This window comes from Penicillium robsamsonii (assembly GCF_028829455.1).
Source record: "Penicillium robsamsonii strain IBT 29466 chromosome Unknown utg000003l_segment0_segment0, whole genome shotgun sequence".
Classification (NCBI taxonomy): Eukaryota; Fungi; Ascomycota; class Eurotiomycetes; order Eurotiales; family Aspergillaceae; genus Penicillium; species Penicillium robsamsonii.
The window spans coordinates 6,483,090-6,501,233 of NW_026643221.1; the positions used below are offsets into that span (position 1 = coordinate 6,483,090).

Sequence of the window (18,144 nt, forward strand, 5' to 3'; positions counted from 1 at the left end):
CTATAATCTCGTACTTGTCCAACATTATACGCAAGCATACACGAAATCCATAAGCACCAAAATGCGATTTCTTTGCTTACACGGCGGTGGCACAAATGGTGAAGTATGCATATGTTCAATTTCGACATGGAAAATACTGACCAGTCATAGATATTTGAAATCCAAACTGGAGGCCTCCGCCAGGCACTTGAGAAAAATGGCCACCGCTTCAAATTCATGAACGGAAAGGTGGACGCCAAAGTCGAAGAGGGTAAGCTCTGCCCCCTCCGTGTATATACACAGCTACCACCTAAGCCACCTATTAACCCAACTCAGAACTCGAAGGTATAGTGGACGGCCCCTTCTATAACCACTATATCCGAGGTTCCTCACCAGGCTCCAGCATCCACGAAGCCTTCGACCACACCAAGAACTTCATCGCAAAGGAAGGCCCCTTCGATGGGGTGATAGGTTTCTCACAAGGCGCGGCACTAGCAGCTTCACTTCTAATTCACCAAAGCAAGAACTACCCGGCTGAACCGTCGCTCTTCCGCGCAGCGGTGTTTATATGCGGCGCGGCGCCGTGGGATAGCACCGGACTGCAACATATCGCACCGCAGCCGGATACTTATCCGATTTCCATTCCGACGGCGAATATCGTTGGTAAGGCGGATGCACTGTGCCCTGAGAGTGTAAGACTATTTGAACTTTGTGAGCCCGCTAAGGCGGCTTTCTATGATCATGGTTCTAAGCATATGGTTCCGTTTGATGTGAAGAATACGGAGGAGATAGTTAGGGTTATCGAGCAGACTGTTGCGAAGGCTATGAGGGGTTAACTGCGAGTGGCTGTGTAATGAGAGAAATCCACTTTGAAAACCATCCACCTCTAGCGGGCTTAGCCAAAGCTTTTCTGGTAACTCTCACACCATTATATAGGTCTAATTCTCTTCTATCTCACGTTTCTCCAGAATTCTGCTTAGCCCGATCCAACACAATGGATACCCAAATGGACAACCATGGTGACTGTCTACTTAGGGTACCTGGGGTCAACGCTACACCCGTGGATTATGAGCTGGACGTATCAGTCTGGTTTTAAAGCCATGGAATGATACTCTGAAGAAGGGAGCAACATGCAGATACCCGCTGCGCACCAAAACATTCGGATTTGAAGCTATCGATCCCGACAAGACATGAGGGCAGATTTCAACCCTATAACTAGAAGAAGCTGGCATGTCACACTTGGACACAAGATACATGCGCTGGTTATTGGATTAAGACGAAAGAGTATCCAGCCTTGCCGGAACTTGACCAGAAGTACTGTGTCTAACACTAGGAGCCAGATGGGCTCGAGGAACCGGATGATATTCTGGGTTCTGTTCAATCATGGATATGCGAAAATTGAAAATGGGAGGGCTTTTCGAAACATATAAGATGTGCTGATTCGAATTCAACTAGTCATAATAAGTAAATAATTTAAATATTCAAATTGTCATAATGGCTATAAGTTAATGGTGGACTGTTTACCTTCCAAGTAAAGTGTGCTGATTCGAATTCAGCTAGCCATATATTTATAAGTAGGGGCGACTCTATACATTCAAGTACCCATAGGCCGGGATTTCCTATACTTACGAGTACAGAAAGAGAGGGAAGACAGCTAAGCCTTTCATCGGAGGAAGGAAAGTCTACGATGACTCTTTGGAGGACGGCATGTGTGTCAATCTATCTCACACTGGAGAAACCCTCATTCGAGGGAGACAATGATTTCCATCTGGAAGGTCTCCTGAATGAACATATTGTCGCGGTGGCCAGATACCACTACGATCTCCAGAATATTACCGACGCACACATTTCCTTCCAACAAGAAGATGACCTCAATTCGTGCGAAAGCAGATTTGGTCCAGATGCTATACACAAGATATTTGGACTCCTACCATTTGTCAGATATGGTTACTGCCCTGAAAAGTTTAAGATCCTTGGCCCCGGGGCCACACAGCATGGTCGATTCCTCGCCCAGTCCAACACCCTTCGTTACAAAACTAGACCGTTTGTACTAAAAGATATGGATCGCCCCAGTCACTAACGTTTCGTATCTATTTTCCTGGTAGACCCCCATTACCGCATTTGCTCGACCCAGAATGTACCCACACAGCAGCATGAGGGGTAGCGAGATGCCGTCTATAATGAGCTGGGATCTTCAGCCAAGCTACCCCAGGAGGTTGCAGATGTGATAATGGAGCAGATAGAAGACTGGACTATCAGTTTTGTTGAGGTTCAGAGATATAGCTCCCTCTTTTGCGATATGAGTGTCGGCAGAGAAGTGGTATCCCGATGAAGAAGTGGATCCCTGGGAGCAAGAACGGTACGACTTCGCAGCTCTGATTGAAAATATGGAACACGACATTGTATTTAGTCCTTCTGGGGAGCGCACGCTTTATGGTGGACCATATGATGAATAAATCAATAAATAAAAAGCCACACTAATACCGAGATTGCAGGTGGAACGACGAGAAAGCCGATGAACCAGGTTTTATAGGACTTGATGAAGATCGGTTACTATAGTGCTTCGAGCTAATAAGTCAACTCCTGCGTTGAGAAGTGGTGTTTAGCTTCAGCCTTGCTCGACGCAACCATTAGGCTCTGGGATGGGATCACAAAAAGAACGACAGGTCCTTAATAGCCACTGTGGTTGGGTTCCAAAAGCGTCTGATGGCCAGGTATCAGGCTCAGACTTGGGGTATGAAAGTACCATGTTCGTGCATGGGATAATGGACAAAGAGCGACAGACATTGGAGAGCCAATCTGGTTTCTGTCATGAAGGAAACGATCAAATCTTCATCGCAAGCGACTTCGTAGTCTTTAGAGGCGAGAGTATTCTTTGGCTCCCGATGGAGTACTATGTATCGTAGATATTCCTACTCGGCGTTTCATAAATGTTCCCTGGCTTTTGATATAGCGTGTTCTCATTGTGGGCTTCAACACATTGATGAAATGTATATCTTGCATGGATGTTTCAATATCGGATATGCGTTTGTTTTCTGTCGCAAATTTTCTACCTAATTCTCATGCTCGCAGCCTGAGGCTTTGACGTCGAGTTGGAAGATTGTAATGTGGACTAATGAAAAGGCCAAAGGGTCCGGAAAATGTTACCTAATGCGATTTGCTACTAAGAATAGCACACGGGTTCCTCGAGCAACACGCTTCTAACGGCAGTATCAATAGGCAGCCATATATATAATGATCAATAACCATGGAACATTTATGTATTGAAAAAATATATACATACGTCCATGGATATGCGAAGCATGAAATACCTAACGCTATCTATCTACTATTGTACACACTTGTAGTGTAACTCCCAAATTGTGCCTGTTTGGGGTAAATAAATTTGAATTTTGTGAAGCTTAGAATAGCACCACGAAACTATCTAGGTCGAAGGTTACCGATGGCTTTTTCAACAATAAATGCCAAGGACTTGAAAATAATGAATATCCAAGACCCGAAAGACCAAAGCTGGGGGCCTCCATAGTACGCTTTGTACTGAAAACGCCACAGCACGTGACTCTGGGCAAGCCGTCTCAGCGGCAAGTCACCCTTGTCAGCTTCACTCCAGACAACAACCGTTAATTCTTTCCCTCCGTCACTCTCCGTTGCGCTACATCCCAGTCTTTATCATCCTACGATAGCTCTCGCTCCATACCAAATCTTGCGTCGATTCTAGTCACCTAGACTCCCTCTTTGCTACACTTCCCCATCAAAACAGCACAACCCCTAGTGTTCCCGCGAGGTCGTCAAGACACTCCCAGTTTCCTGTCAATCCAACTCTTGAGGTTTCCTCGAACTCTTTTACGACTTTCATAATGGCTGCTACCGAACAACCTTACGACCCTTATATCCCTTCCGGCTCTGCTGGAGCCCCGGCTGGTGGACAGAATGGCAACCAGCGAACTGCCGCTTTGCAAGCAGTGAGTTACTCCTCGACAATATCTTGACTCCTAGCAACCCTAGCCATCGATAAAATAGCTAGATAATTATACGGTCGATGTCGCATACTTGTTATTTTGTTGATCTACCGAAATGCGAAGGCTGGGGCACTTGATTCCCGAAATGGGGCTAACGTGGTATCTTCTATAGCAAATCGACGATACCGTCGGTGTGATGCGCGAAAACATCAACAAGGTCTCCCAGCGTGGTGAGAACTTGGATTCTCTCCAGGACAAGACCGACAACCTCGCCGTCTCAGCCCAGGGCTTCCGCCGGGGCGCCAATCGCGTGCGCAAAGATATGTGGTGGAAGGACATGAAGATGCGCGTGTGCCTTGTCATCTGCGTGATTGTCCTTCTCATTGTCATCATTGTGCCGACCGGTATGTATTTTCTAACAATCTTCTACCTGACTTCCTAGTTCGCCACTAACGCCTTCCACAGTGGTTGCCGTCAAGCACTAAGCACCTCGCCTGTGCGCGACTTACGACTTCTCTTTGGACATGGAATCTTGAATTTTACTGGGCTTACTGTTGTTGGGGCCGTGTGCCCTTTTCCGTTTTCTTCGCAGCCGCTAATACCTCCTGCTGTTTTTTTCTGGGCGTGTTTTCAATGACCAAATCCTCTTTGACTTTTCCGCAACGAAATGAGTTCATCCGATTTTGGGTTGTGTCGCTATATGCGACCCGGTCGACGGGTGAAGATGTAAATGATACTTCTATGACGCCGTGTTTAAGTATGCTTACCACATTGCCATTCGGGTGCTTTCTTACTGCAATGAATCTCCCTTATAGTGCGCTTTTGTCCTTTCTTTCTTTCTTTCTTTTTTTTTTTTGGATGCCCGGTCTTGGGATACCTGAACAGCATAGCTGTGCAATGTAGAACGTTTGTGTAGATCCACACTTTGATAGGCAAAGCCAACATCCAACATCCACCCTTCTCCATGCTCGGCGATTGAGTCTCGGTCTTCGGTCTCATGAGTATGCATGACTGGCGATGGAAGAAAGGCGATTGAGTCTGGGAGTTGGGATCGCCCACCATTATATTTCTATAGACCAGGTCACTTAGTCTCAGAGCTGAGAGCTAGCACACTGTCCACGTGGCTCAAGACCCATCTGACCTGTGAAGCTCCAATTCGCCAATGAGGATAATGCAAGGAACCCGCTGTGTAGGTATGCTCGATGCCTTTGGCATCAGGTGTCTACTCATTAATTAACTTAATCTCAATATGTTCCCACCGTGGTTCGCTATAGTGTAGCAGTGCAAGTCTCTTTCCTGACGAATCCTTTCGGAAACGAAGCCTGTTGAGTAGGAAAAATCAGATAATGGGAACTCTTGGCACGAAAACAAGTGTCCACCAATTCCTCAATTAGACCACTGGGAGAAGCCCTCGTAATACCGTCGGTAGGAAGCGCAGAGTGCTAGACCCAGTCAGGGTGGAGGAAAGTGGATAGGGGTGGCCCAACGCAACGAGTGAGAAGAAGGGACAAGATCAGATAACTCGGACTAAAAAACCCAAGCAGGATGACGTTTCACGATATCCGAGCAGAACCTTGGAAGAAGTGGATTTTTTCGGAGGTATGGCTATTGAGGAAGTCATAAGGAGATCTCCGATGAAAGCGTGAATTTTTTTTTTTTTTGAAAGTTTTTTGGTCCCGGTTAGGGCACCACACAAATGTTAATATTGTGCACATATAGGATAAAAGAAGTCAAGAGAAATTACTTGGAACATAAATATAACGCATACTTAGAATAAAAATTATAGGTGAAAGAACATTGGAATAAATCAAATGTCGCACGTAAAGATGGAGATAAATCGCTCGCTAGAGGGGTGGTCCACCGCCTTCTCCCCGTCATTGGGCCAAGTTATCGCTCCGAGGCCCGGCCGATCTGAAAAATATCTCTTGACTCAACACTTTTTCACCTTCCACCTACCCTTCCACCTTTTTTTATACATATTTGGGGCCTCTCCCACCAAAGGGCCGACCGTGAGACCATTGAGGCTGCCGCATGTGTGTTGCTAAAATGATGTCCCTTCGCTCCGCTGTGCGGAGAGCTTCGTGCAAGCCCCTCCGTACTCTCTCCGCACCGACTGCTCTGCGAGTCTCAGCTGCAAAGACTGCCACCTCCCTGCGACCAACTCGCAACTACTCCCGCTCGACGGATCCTCACCTGACCTCCACCCGCAGCACCGTCGTGCAACTGTTGAGTAATATTGGCTCGAAGCGCGAGGTCCAACAGTACCTGTCACACTTCACCTCCGTGTCCTCTCAGCAATTCGCCGTGATCAAGGTTGGTGGTGCTATTATTACTGAGCACCTCCAGACTCTGTCATCCGCGCTTGCATTCCTTAACCATGTCGGTCTGTACCCCATCGTCGTCCACGGTGCCGGCCCCCAGCTTAACCGCATGCTGGAGGCCGCCGGTGTCGAGCCTCATTTCGAGGATGGAATCCGGGTGACTGACGGTAAGACTCTGGCCCTCGCCCGCAAGCTCTTCCTGGAGGAGAACATGAAGCTGGTTGAGGAGCTCGAGCGTATCGGTATCCGTGCCCGTCCCATTACCGCGGGCGTCTTTTCGGCCGATTACCTCGACAAGCCCAAGTACAACCTGGTTGGTAAGATCAATGGCGTTGATAAGGCACCCATTGAGTCTGCTATTGCTGCTGGATGTCTGCCCATCCTGACCTCCATGGCCGAGACCCCCGATGGGCAGGTGCTCAATGTCAATGCCGATGTCGCTGCCGGCGAGCTTGCCCGCGCCTTGCAGCCCCTCAAGATCGTCTACCTCGCCGAGAAGGGCGGTTTGTTCAACGGTGACACCGGTGAGAAAATCTCTGCCATCAACCTCGATGAGGAGTACGACCACCTGATGAGCCAGTGGTGGGTGCGCCACGGTACTCGCCTGAAGATCAAGGAGATGAAGGATCTCCTCAACGATCTGCCTCGCTCGTCTAGTGTCGCAATTATCCACCCTGCCGATCTCCAGAAGGAACTTTTCACTGACTCCGGTGCTGGTACCCTGATCCGCCGCGGTAACAAGATCCACGTGAAGACCTCTCTGTCCGAGTTTGAAGACATGAACGCCCTGAAGGAGGTTCTGGTCCGCGACCGTGAGGGTCTTGATGCCCGTGCCGTTGTTGACCGCTACGTCGAGGGTATGAAGGACAAGGACTTTAAGATCTACTACGATGAGCCCATGGAAGCTCTCGGCGTTGTGCTGCCTCCGCAGCCCAACTCTCAGATGGCTCACTTGGCCACTTTCACCATCACCAAGTCTGGTTGGTTGACTAACGTTGCCGACAACGTCTTCGCCAGCATCAAGAAGGACTTCCCCAAGCTGGCATGGACTGTCAAGGAGGACGATGAGAACCTGACCTGGTTCTTCGACAAGGCCGATGGCAGCTTGAGCCGTGATGGCCAGGTCCTCTTCTGGTACGGTGCCGAGAACGGCGAGGAAGTCAAGCAGCTGGTTCAGGAGTTCAACACTCACGGTCGCCAGATGTTCGGTGATATTAACCTCGAGGCGCGCCTTCATCGCGCTGCTGAGGCTGCCGCCAACATCGGTAAGGGTTTCGGCGCTAGCGGTGCTTCTGTTGAGCAGAAGCGTGGATTCTCAACCACCACCAACGCCCTGCGCATGACCCGCGCCAAGCGTCCTGCTGTTGCCGTGAACTCTTTCCGCACCTATGCTACTACCAACCCTAACCCTCCTCTTGGAGAGAAGAACATCTCCAACACCCAGCCCGCCAAGGTTGCTCTCATTGGTGCCCGTGGTTACACCGGCCAGGCCCTGATCAACTTGCTCAATGCCCACCCTAACATGGATCTTCGTCACGTCTCGTCGCGCGAGCTGGCTGGTAAGAAGCTCCAAGGTTACGAGAAGCGCGAGATCATCTACGAGAATCTCAGCCCCGAAGATGTCCGCAAGATGTCTGCCAACGGCGACATAGACTGCTGGGTGATGGCTTTGCCCAACGGTATCTGCAAGCCTTTCGTCGATGCCGTCGACGAGGGTTCCAAGACCGGTAACGTCATTGTTGACCTGAGCGCTGACTACCGTTTCGACCCCAAGTGGACCTACGGTCTTCCCGAGCTGGTCGAGCGGTCTAAGATTGCCCGGGCTACTCGCATTGCCAACCCCGGATGCTACGCCACTGCTGCTCAGCTTGGAATTGCTCCTCTTGTTCCGTTCCTTGGCGGCCAGCCTACCACCTTCGGTGTCTCTGGATACTCCGGCGCGGGTACCAAGCCCAGCCCCAAGAATGACGTGAACTTCCTCACCAACAACCTCATCCCCTACAGTCTGACTGACCACATTCACGAACGTGAGATCAGCGCACAGTTGGGCACCAGCATTGCGTTCATTCCTCACGTCGCTGTTTGGTTCCAGGGTATCTCCGTAAGTGCCCGTTGGCCCCCTCATTGATTCCCACAATTACTAACATTTGTATCAAGCACTCTATCAGCATTCCTCTTAAGCAGAAGATGACCTCCCGCGATATCCGCAACCTCTACCAGGATCGCTACGCTGGTGAGAAGCTCGTCAAGATCGTTGGCGAAGCCCCTCTTGTCAAGGACATTGCCGGCCGCCACGGTGTCGAGATCGGTGGATTTGCCGTCCACTCCAGCGGCGAGCGCGTAGTTGTCTGCGCCACCATTGACAACCTGCTGAAGGGTGCCGCTACCCAGTGCTTGCGTAAGTGTTGAATCCATCTACCTGACTATACCATGATGCTAATAACCCAAATAGAAAACATGAACTTGGCTCTGGGCTACTCCGAGTACGAGGGCATCCCTCTCGACTAAGCTCCCACTTGAACTCAGTGACGAGTAGTTGTCAGGGCATGTTTGTGTATTGTTTTTGCAAGTCTTTTGTCTCATACCCCCCGTGCATCCTATACATCGCTCTGGGTTGGAGATTTCTGGGTGCTTCCTATCTATTTTCAGATCTTCCATAGTTGATTATGTCTACACTGTACTTTTGTGCCAAAAGAGTGCGGTTTTTGTTGGTCTTGGTCCATTTTTGCTCCTTAGAATTCTGCTGCCTCCTTTCGGGTGCCTCTTCGTTTTTCATCCCCTTGTGCTCAACTGATATATAGTTTCTCAAGAGTCTCAAGAAAAGTAAATTTTCTTTCTAATGTTGGCGTTTGACTCAGTCTCTCCCACGAGTGTTCCCTATCTCAGGACCATCCATGGACATACGAATCGAGTTGATTTATTGAATTGAAAAACACACGGGGAATCCAATTGTAATTAGAACAATATATGTTAATCGTAAACCTTGTGTCCCAGCTCATGGGTGTAGTTATAAGCGTGAACCTGGGATGCCTAACGCATCTCTTCAAGGGTCTTATGCTCAGGCCGAGACTTGCATGCTTCTTCACACATCATCCGCCTTCTCCCTCTTCCTCATATCCTAATTTCGGTAGTCTTGTCACTCGTGCTTATCGAGGGCACTTTCACTGTATCTTTCTATTCTCTTTCACCCAAACTACTCCAGAGCCACCCACACATTACCCTGGTCCACGGGCAAACTCGAGGTCGCAGCAAACCTCTGCAACTGATATCTTTCTCTTCGACGTCAACTCCTACCAGAAAACATTTCGCTCAATCCGATCACACTATCCTTAACTCGCATCTAATATTCCAAGCCGTGGAGAGACTCGAGGGCCTGTGGGTCATTCGAGTCCACTTACGTCGCAAACATGTTCTACAGCCATGAAAGTAAGTCGAAAGGTCCCGTAGGTTATGGTTATCTCGGACCAAAAGCTCACCTGCTTGTCACGCTCTAGTCCTCACCTCGCCAGAGCATGGTGTCGCGACAATATGGTAAGAACACCCACCACTTCCACGATTTCAAAGTCAGGACTATTAATACCCTCTTCACAGGCTAGTCGCAACTCTGGGATCCCGCTCTATTGCTAGAAGACTGAACCGAAAAGCGATCCTGGATGTGGATGTACCCAACGCATGCCGAGTTATCATCAATCCAGACGCACCCATGGCCCTTCGACTACAGGGGAGCTTGCTGTAAGATCTGCCGCATAGTGGTGTCTCTATGGGTACGTTAACAAGTTGCCTGTATTAGGTACGGAGTCTCTCGAGTGTACAATCAACAGTGCGGGTACACACTGCTTGACACACAGGCGATGCATGACAAGATGGTCTCCAAGTTGAAGATCATTCTGGGGAGTGGGCTTGATCCAGCTGCCGGACAGACCAGGTGAGTCCCACTGGTTGGTGGTATAAATTTGTAAGGCGTTGGTCGAATACTAACCCCATCCCAGGCCCAGCAATCTGATCCTACCTTACGACCCGTCTTTCCTACCCGAGACAGCTCTTCCGGGACTTGAAATTGACCTATCCTATTTCACTACCCCCACGGACGATAGCTCGAGCCAGCTCAGTGGTATCTGGACCAAATCGCCCAATAATAGCTTGTCTGGCACTTCGCAGCTTTCAAGCCTGCACCTTGAGCTCCCATCAGATGATATCTTAGGGGATGGTACTATCCTTGGGCTTGATGAGATAAATGGGTCTGTGCAGAAGAAAGACACATTCGGCAACATGATGGGGCTAGGCCTAGGCAATGAAGAGGGTGTTCTCCTTCAACCTGACTTTGAATTTGACGAGGATGGCAATATCATCGAGCTCGGTACCAAAGGGCAGTCCCCTCGTGCAAGGAAGTCCACTGTTGGCCCGAGGGAAAGCGAAGGACCGACAGACGACCAACAACGCCAGCTCTCCGAAGACCCTGTGAGTATCAAGCATCCATACCAAACCCAAAAAGATGTCCATTAACTCTGCTCAATAGATGCAGATTGACAACGAGAAGGATAGAGTGGCCAAGACTGGCCACATGATAGAGCTCGACATCCAGACTGCAGGTACGACAATTCCCCAGACAAATGAAGGCCTGGATGGGGTTCAAGACACAATCGAGATCCAAGCAGCGAGGATCCGCCAAGTCAGGCGGCCAAAGGAAATCATCTCCGACGATACCACGACGCTTCGAAATATAACAATGGCTCAATGGAACAATGAATACGTTGCGAACATGATCGGAGCACTGAAGCAGAAGCAGCAAAACAAGATTCCAACCATTTCGAAGAAAAACGCTGCTTTCTGGGTTTTCGGTCAAGGAATCGGCTCCGTTGGAGTCGGAGTCGGAATGGACCGTGAACTGCACCCGCTCAACCTCTACTCAGGCGAGAATCTGTTTGAAGCCGTTGGTGGATACCCTCAGCGAAACGACCGCAAACGCAGTGCAGATGACAATGGAAGATCAGAGGGACGTCGAGTACGCGCTAAAGACGAACAAGCAGAGCACCTCAGCCGTGAGAACATCGACCGCCTCAACATGGAAGTTGAAGTCGGTCGTGATGCCCCTTCGAGTCTGTTTGACGACCACTCATCCCAGATGCCATGGAACATCACCGCTTCTATTCAAAGCTCTCGACAAAGACATCGATTCGGCAGTGTCAGCGAGCTGTCTTCTCAAGGACGTAAAGCCAAAAGTCGTCTCACGAGTGCCAGTCCCCTTGCCCGGCGTAGTTATCTCGGTGGACAAGACAGACTTAGCGTCGAGCTCCTGGGCGAGTTTGGAGACGACCTAGATCTCACCCGTTATCTTGAAGGCGAGCTTGCGACAGACCGCAAGAATATCAGCTCAATCTCGCCAAGCAAGCGCTCTGCTTTTGAGCGCGCTAAGCCAACTCTTGATCAGGAAAGCTTGAATTTCATAGAATTTATGCATAGCAAGATGGGTACTGCTAATGATGGCGAAGTAGGAAATGCACAAAGCCCAAACAGCAACACGTCTAGCCCGGTCCCGACCAGACTCAGTCAGACCACGTTCGCGAGTCTTCTTCCTCCTGGGGGTACGACTCGAGCTGTTGCGACTCAGGCTTTGATGAATGTTCTCACGCTCGCTACAAAGGGTGTGCTGCATGTCCACCAGGGCGAGTACATTGACGAAAGTACCGAGTGGGCAGTCCACTATCGCTATGGCGAGATTTTCCTGCGACTATGCGGAATGTGAGTGTGAACCGTGCGTCGTAGGTCTAAATGACGACCATGAATGACGTCGATGAACACATGCTTGATGGGAAGCACATCCAAAACACGAAGGATGAACAGGAACGACGATTATGAGCGCTGATGATATTATTGACGCGATCTGTGCTGGCGTATTACATCACCGGGATACGCAATGAACATTTTTAGTAAGAGAGAGGGCGAGATGTTACGGGTATACGTATGGTCGCTCAAGACCTTGAAATCTACCAATTTATCTTTATTTTTCGATATACCCCAATCTTACCAGGAACCTGTATGTTGTAACTCTGAAGTAGTTGACAGTATCGCGTATGGGATACGGGACGTCCAAGTAACAGTAATACCTGATGTTTCGATCGCGTGGAAATGAACATGTATACGGAGAAGTATATAAAATATCAATGTCTTGTCTATTATATGTATCTTAGCCTGCCTTTTTTGCTTCTGCTTATTGCGTGAGATTCAGATAGAAGAATTGTCCCCCACTAAATCCAATCATAGCCTGATCCGAGTGTCTCTCGTTTGCCCTGGATTATCCGACCGACTAGGCTTACCAGGTTATAACTAAGACTGCCCAGGGGTATAAGAGAGGTTGCGTTCATAGCAAATTATCTATGGAGATTCTTCAAAGTGTTTATTTTGGAATTGCTTTTTGTTGGGCAGTTATTCATTATTCTTATACATTTCATATTTCTAGGGTCCCCGAGCGCTAGTCTCATCCTTTGGCCGATGTTTGTCGACCAAAGCAGCAGATGGAAGGGAAAGCAAAGAACTTAAGTGAGATGACTCTTAACATATAGATTTGAAATTAATAGATCAATAGACTGATAGACGAATAGCTATATACATCTAAATATTGTAATATAGGTTACAGACGGCAGGTACCGTAAGCAGTGCTCCAAATTACGCAGGGCGCGTAACCCGCGTATTCTCCCGTCTTCGTCTTTCCATTTTCTTTTCTTCTCCCTCACCCCTCCAACTTTACCTATACGCGACCTTTACCCATTTTCTTTCGGACTTTCTTTGTTTATTCTCTTGGACACTATTATTCATACTCCCGTCATGGGTCGCACCGTCGACCAGGAGGTACACGCGGCGTTTGTCGAATTTCGCGCCAAGGAAGATGATAAGGTGCGTGTGTATTTCGTAATATTTCACCCAGTCCCTAATACGAAAACCCGTTTTAGTGTCTGTCCGTTCAGTGTATATACTGTCAACAAATTCGAGCAAAGAACACTTCGCGACAGAAACAACATCTCCTTGAATGTCCAGGTTTGCGCGGTCATCCCAACGCGCCTCAGCCTTCCCAGCCCGCCCAGGCCGCCCCTAACGGAATCGGTCCTCCTAATGGCTATCCCGGAACTCCCAATGGCCCGACAACCACCTCCTCAGGCCCAGCTGGTCCTGGTACTATCCCAACTCCCAACGGCACCCTCATGACCAATGGTGTCAACGCCCATGGTACTCCGTTGCAAACCCCACTTGGGGCTCTCCAGAACCGCGCTACAATGGCAACTCCGGTTCCGCCCACTGGCCCTCCCTCCGCGCCGCCAAGCGCCGTTCCTTCACGCCCGACTCCCAAGCCAAAGGCCAAGACATCAAACTCGAGCTTGCCCGCGCCCCCATTAGACGATGTGCATGCAGCTTTCGTCGAGTTCCGCGCAAAGGAAGAAGACAAGGTACGGGAAGCTACTCGGCGTTTATGTGTTATAACATACAAGCTAATAGTACGGAATAGTGCCTGTCCGTTCAATGTATTTACTGCCAACAAGTTCGCGCAAAGAACACTAGTCGCCAGCGCCAGCATCTGCTCGAATGTCCCACCTATCTCAGCGTCATGAAGGACTCCATCCCCGCCAACAACCTGCTCCACACATTCCCCGAAGGCGACGTTGCCCGATCACTTCAGATCCCTGCGCCCTCGCTGGAGCTGGATTTCCGCATGAGCATCAAAATGAACCCCAAGGTGTCTGTTGGCCCCAGCATCTGGGGCCAAAGAGAATGGGTCTCGTTCATCGGCGGTCAATGGGCCGGTCGATGGGGTAAGGGCATCGTTCTGGTAAGCCTGAATCGCCTCCAATCATTTCTTGTCAGTGTTTAACTTTTGAAAACAGCCCGGTGGTCAAGATACACAGATCGTCACCAAAGATTCCACTACCAACCTTCGCGCGAGTTATATCCTTCAGACTGTCGATGAGCCACCTGCATTTATCATTGTGCGCACAGAAGGATGGTTGACAGGCGCCAAGGATGTGCTCGAAAAGGTCATTGATGCCAATATGGCAGATGGTGTCAACCCCGGCAGCTACAAGTACCGGGTTAACCTGTCCATGGAGACCGGCGATGAGCGATACACATTCTTGAACACCTTGATGTGGATCGGCAGCGGTTGCCGCAGAGGTCATGAAGGTAGGGTTCTTTGATCCTTTTTTCCCCCCACGATTCTTCCGTACTAACTAGTCATGCAGTCATCTTCGACTCGTTCCGTGTCAACTAGGTCAATATCCTTGTCAACCGATGATGTCTTGTCCGTTATTCAGCGAGTTCGTGTCTTTTTAACTTCAGCTTCCACTTTCTGATGGGAAAACGGTGTTTCTACTTTGCCATTTCTTGATACGCGGCGCAACGTTTCTACGATTCGATTCTTCTCACCACGACTTCGTTCTTCCGACTCTATTTGTTTGATTTCGAACCATGGGTATACCCCGCCAACCTGGTTTCTCATGTGTCCGCCGCAATGAAGCCGATTGTCTGAGCTCTGCGATATGCCTGCTCTTGATTTCGTTCGTATTTTATGGTTTTTCTTCTGGTGTAATTCTTTGACGGCTATCTATCTCAAAATAGTCGGCCTTGTAAGGTATTGCTAGCCTTTGAGATGCTTCTTGTTATATTGATCTCAATTTTTCATGCCCTATCTTCACGGGGTTTTTTTCCTTTCGAGTCAAATTTCCGTCCAAATTTGATATGCAATATATTCATGTTGTCATTTCATTTTCAATGATACGAATGAACATCGGTCCCGGTCTGTTTAATTTCTCTTCTGTTTCATGGTACTTGATACAAAAAAAATCTTGTTGGTAACTATATATTTTACATTTAGCTATGAGAGCAGTAATGTCACCTTCTATATACATATATAAGGAAACATTCGATTTTGTGTAGATGTATGCAGATACCTGAATTTTCGAAGTATCTTCGGTTTGAAATAATATAGAACGGGATATATAACCGCCGTCATGTACCACAAGACCGTACTTAACGCCGACGGTATATACCTGTACGTACCACAAATATAACTTCGAATATTTCATATACCACTTAGTTGTATATCATCATGTAGAGAAATCGAAGAATTAATTTGACATTATATCCATGCAAAGCCCTTGTATACCAATACAAAAACACCGTACCAAATCCAACCAACCTGCCAAGCATATTACACTTCAATCAAAATTGTATGGTAGAGACGGATCAATCTCCGGCATACTCAACATACCAGAGAAACTTTCTGATCCAGTGAAAACAAACGGATTGAAAACCGAATCATCTGCACCCCACGTAATCGCAAACGGGTTCCCAACTGAGTTAGAAAGCGGGCTTCCCAATTGAGGTGAACTGATCCTCTGAAGCGCATTGCGCTCATCGTTGAAAAACTCCTGAGAAAGGCCTAGAAATTTCTGGTACAGGGTTCGTAATTGTACAAGGGGGTAGCTGATTCCGGTTTGAGCTAGGCAATCCGCGATAGCTTTCATGAGGTTGAAATCGCCGATGTCGGATGTCGCGACGACGTTGCAGAATAGGACTAGGTATGCCGTTGCTGGGTAGAGTAGAATCGTCCTGTGTATATTAGAGATGAAATATTTACCTAGTGTGGGTATTGGGTACTCACCAGTTCAAAAAGTTGACTGCGGTTTGCTTCTCTGCCGAGTGACACATAGATACAAGCGCCGAGAGTTCTCGGCGTGCTGACTGAAGGTAGCTCTCTGTTGAGCGGGTTGTTTGGGTGGGATCGGATTGGAGGAGGTATAGGATTCCGGTCATGACTGATTGATAGGCGAACTTGAGGGCGGACATTTCGGTCTGCGAGTCGAGTCCTTTCCACTCAAATGACAACGATGCCATCTGTACCCGGGTAAGAAATTGCGCATGAAGGAACAGGGAGTATGACTCACGTGTGTCATTCTTTGCTCGATATATTGCATCTGCAGTAGCATGTATTCTCCAGTGCTGTACAGCAACGAGGAATTGTTGAGAGCCACTAAGCTATCAGGCAGATATGAAATCACCGTATCTTGCACCCGAGCCAGATCTAGATAAATCAAGAAATGTTCGGCCATGGGAGGGTAAGTTGGATAAAGGTCGCTGAAAGTGGCTGGTAGCTGAACGTCGAGAAGGCAGCGTGAAGTTCGTGATTTGAAAGCATGGTTTCTGTCCAAAGTGTAGCACCATAGGAAACAGAAAAGCTCTTCCTCGCTTGCACTTCCACAGAGAACTTTCGTTTGAAGATCCAAGTCAATGCATGTGTTACAGGCGGCCTTGGTGAGGTCGCCGCTTAAATCGACATCTCCAGACCCTTGGTGAAGGAATATCTAGGTATGGATTAGTTCCGTCGAAAAAAGAATACAGGGACGGGATTCAGGGACTTACACCACATATGATAGCCTGTAATAGCGCAAGAGATGGGGGTATTAGCAGTGGGATCTGCTTTAATGCGGCCTGGGCGGTTGCTCGATATTCTGTGGCATTCTTCCTCAGTTCGAGGGCGAGGTCGGTGTCTTGTTCAAGACTTATCACCGTAGTGATAAACTTGTAGGCAACGGCATTAACGCAAACGGTGTAGATGATGGATTCGCGAGTTGATATGTTGCCACGAAGGAGTGAAAGACCCATATTCTTCAATGACGGGATGGAGATATGTCTAAAGTAATCCACAACGAAGACTCCAAATCTGTCCGTGCGAATATCTGGAGTTTCATGATCAGTATTGGCTTTGTAACGCATTTAGTTAAATATCGATATACCTTTCAACATCCAGGTCAGGAATTCCACAGACAGGCTTCGAGAGGAAACTTCCTCTTGACGATCATTAAGGCTGTCTTCTACCAGTGATCTCGAATTGTCAGACAATATTCTTATGACGGATAAGGCTGTTTCAAGCACACTGCGTCTGTCTAGCGTGAGACCGGGCATATGGTATAGTTGATGCCGGATTGTCATTTGCGCATCATAAACCGGATCATATAAACCCCCAGCGTTAACTCCACGTAGATCGGTGAAATCGTGAGCTGGGTTAGAGCGGAGGACTGGTAAGATTTCCGAGTTCCCTTCATCAACATGATGATCAGGCGTTACTCTTCGCCGGGAACGGTGGGAAGGGCTGCGGGAGTAAGCCTGGGGGCGGCTCTTCAGACACTTGCGCCTTACAGCTCTTTGACGATTACAGGAGATACCTGCATCCTGGCAATTGCCACATGGATCGCGCCTATCGCACCGGACCTGTGTATCTAGTCAGCAAATTGCGGATTGAATATAGGTATGTACATGTATAGATATAGATAGACATATTTCTCAAGGGGTCTTACCTTGCGCGAATGACAGAGGTCACACTGCAGTTGGCATTAGTACCGGCCAATTTGGGGGGGGGGGGGGGGAGTTTCGGGTGAGAGATACATACCACTAATTGAGGCCCCTGCTTCTCGAGTGACATCTCGGTCGACATCCTTTGCAGTGAAATTATGGCGAGAGTGGAGTAAAATAAGAGTCCAGCCTTGAGAGGTCTAAAAATAATAAAAAAGTACGATTTGAATCAGAAATTTCGTCCAGCGGAGCAAACCGACATCTGGGCAGAATAGGCAGCATTAATCGCTCTGGGGCGGATTATACTTTTCTTGGCATCCATATATATTTGTCCAAGTGTTTATTACAAGTTCATAAAGGCGAAATAGCTCGTTCAGTACTTTAGTAAAATTAGAGAGGTGATTACATACTACATCTACGTACTACATGTGCAACATAGGTGCTTCTCCGGTCAACCTGCCAAGCGTTCAGGTATGGGTGCTTGGCATTGAACTTTTGCTCTTATACTCTTTCGGGGGAACCTCGGCTTGAATTTGAATTTGTAAGCC

General features: G+C 48.4%; 7 protein-coding genes across 7 annotated transcripts; 5 read left to right on the top strand and 2 right to left on the bottom strand.

Annotated features, from left to right (window-relative positions):
• Nucleotides 1-61: 61 nt before the first annotated feature.
• Nucleotides 62-815, top strand: N7447_007213 (Serine hydrolase FSH; the record flags this gene model as incomplete). The annotated part of the gene is made up of 3 exons (XM_057231475.1): nt 62-103; nt 151-250; nt 316-815. 3 exons carry the CDS (start codon nt 62-64, stop codon nt 813-815), a joined length of 642 nt encoding a protein of 213 aa, XP_057086565.1.
• A 905-nt stretch (nt 816-1,720) lies between these two features.
• Nucleotides 1,721-1,975, bottom strand: N7447_007214 (uncharacterized protein; the record flags this gene model as incomplete). Its single annotated transcript, XM_057231476.1, has 2 exons — nt 1,721-1,883; nt 1,911-1,975. 2 exons carry the CDS (start codon nt 1,973-1,975, stop codon nt 1,721-1,723), a joined length of 228 nt encoding a protein of 75 aa, XP_057086566.1.
• A 1,861-nt stretch (nt 1,976-3,836) lies between these two features.
• On the top strand, nt 3,837-4,423 carry N7447_007215 (SNAP receptor SNC2; the record flags this gene model as incomplete). The annotated part of the gene is made up of 3 exons (XM_057231477.1): nt 3,837-3,941; nt 4,111-4,342; nt 4,404-4,423. 3 exons carry the CDS (start codon nt 3,837-3,839, stop codon nt 4,421-4,423), a joined length of 357 nt encoding a protein of 118 aa, XP_057086567.1.
• A 1,546-nt stretch (nt 4,424-5,969) lies between these two features.
• argEF (bifunctional acetylglutamate kinase/N-acetyl-gamma-glutamyl-phosphate reductase) lies at nt 5,970-8,767 on the top strand (the record flags this gene model as incomplete). Its single annotated transcript, XM_057231478.1, has 3 exons — nt 5,970-8,360; nt 8,417-8,657; nt 8,712-8,767. The coding sequence occupies 3 exons, from the start codon at nt 5,970-5,972 to the stop codon at nt 8,765-8,767; spliced, it is 2,688 nt and encodes an 895-aa protein (XP_057086568.1).
• Nucleotides 8,768-9,666: 899 nt separating this feature from the next.
• Nucleotides 9,667-12,002, top strand: N7447_007217 (Rad21/Rec8 N terminal domain protein; the record flags this gene model as incomplete). The annotated part of the gene is made up of 6 exons (XM_057231479.1): nt 9,667-9,685; nt 9,754-9,790; nt 9,851-9,991; nt 10,050-10,184; nt 10,249-10,717; nt 10,776-12,002. The coding sequence occupies 6 exons, from the start codon at nt 9,667-9,669 to the stop codon at nt 12,000-12,002; spliced, it is 2,028 nt and encodes a 675-aa protein (XP_057086569.1).
• A 1,079-nt stretch (nt 12,003-13,081) lies between these two features.
• Nucleotides 13,082-14,572, top strand: N7447_007218 (DUF3237 domain-containing protein; the record flags this gene model as incomplete). Its single annotated transcript, XM_057231480.1, has 5 exons — nt 13,082-13,150; nt 13,207-13,698; nt 13,758-14,078; nt 14,134-14,428; nt 14,488-14,572. 5 exons carry the CDS (start codon nt 13,082-13,084, stop codon nt 14,514-14,516), a joined length of 1,206 nt encoding a protein of 401 aa, XP_057086570.1. The 3' UTR covers nt 14,517-14,572.
• Nucleotides 14,573-15,462: 890 nt separating this feature from the next.
• Nucleotides 15,463-17,738, bottom strand: N7447_007219 (Zn(II)2Cys6 transcription factor; the record flags this gene model as incomplete). Its single annotated transcript, XM_057231481.1, has 7 exons — nt 15,463-15,856; nt 15,909-16,141; nt 16,192-16,608; nt 16,667-16,983; nt 17,041-17,515; nt 17,602-17,625; nt 17,694-17,738. 7 exons carry the CDS (start codon nt 17,736-17,738, stop codon nt 15,463-15,465), a joined length of 1,905 nt encoding a protein of 634 aa, XP_057086571.1.
• Nucleotides 17,739-18,144: the final 406 nt, after the last annotated feature.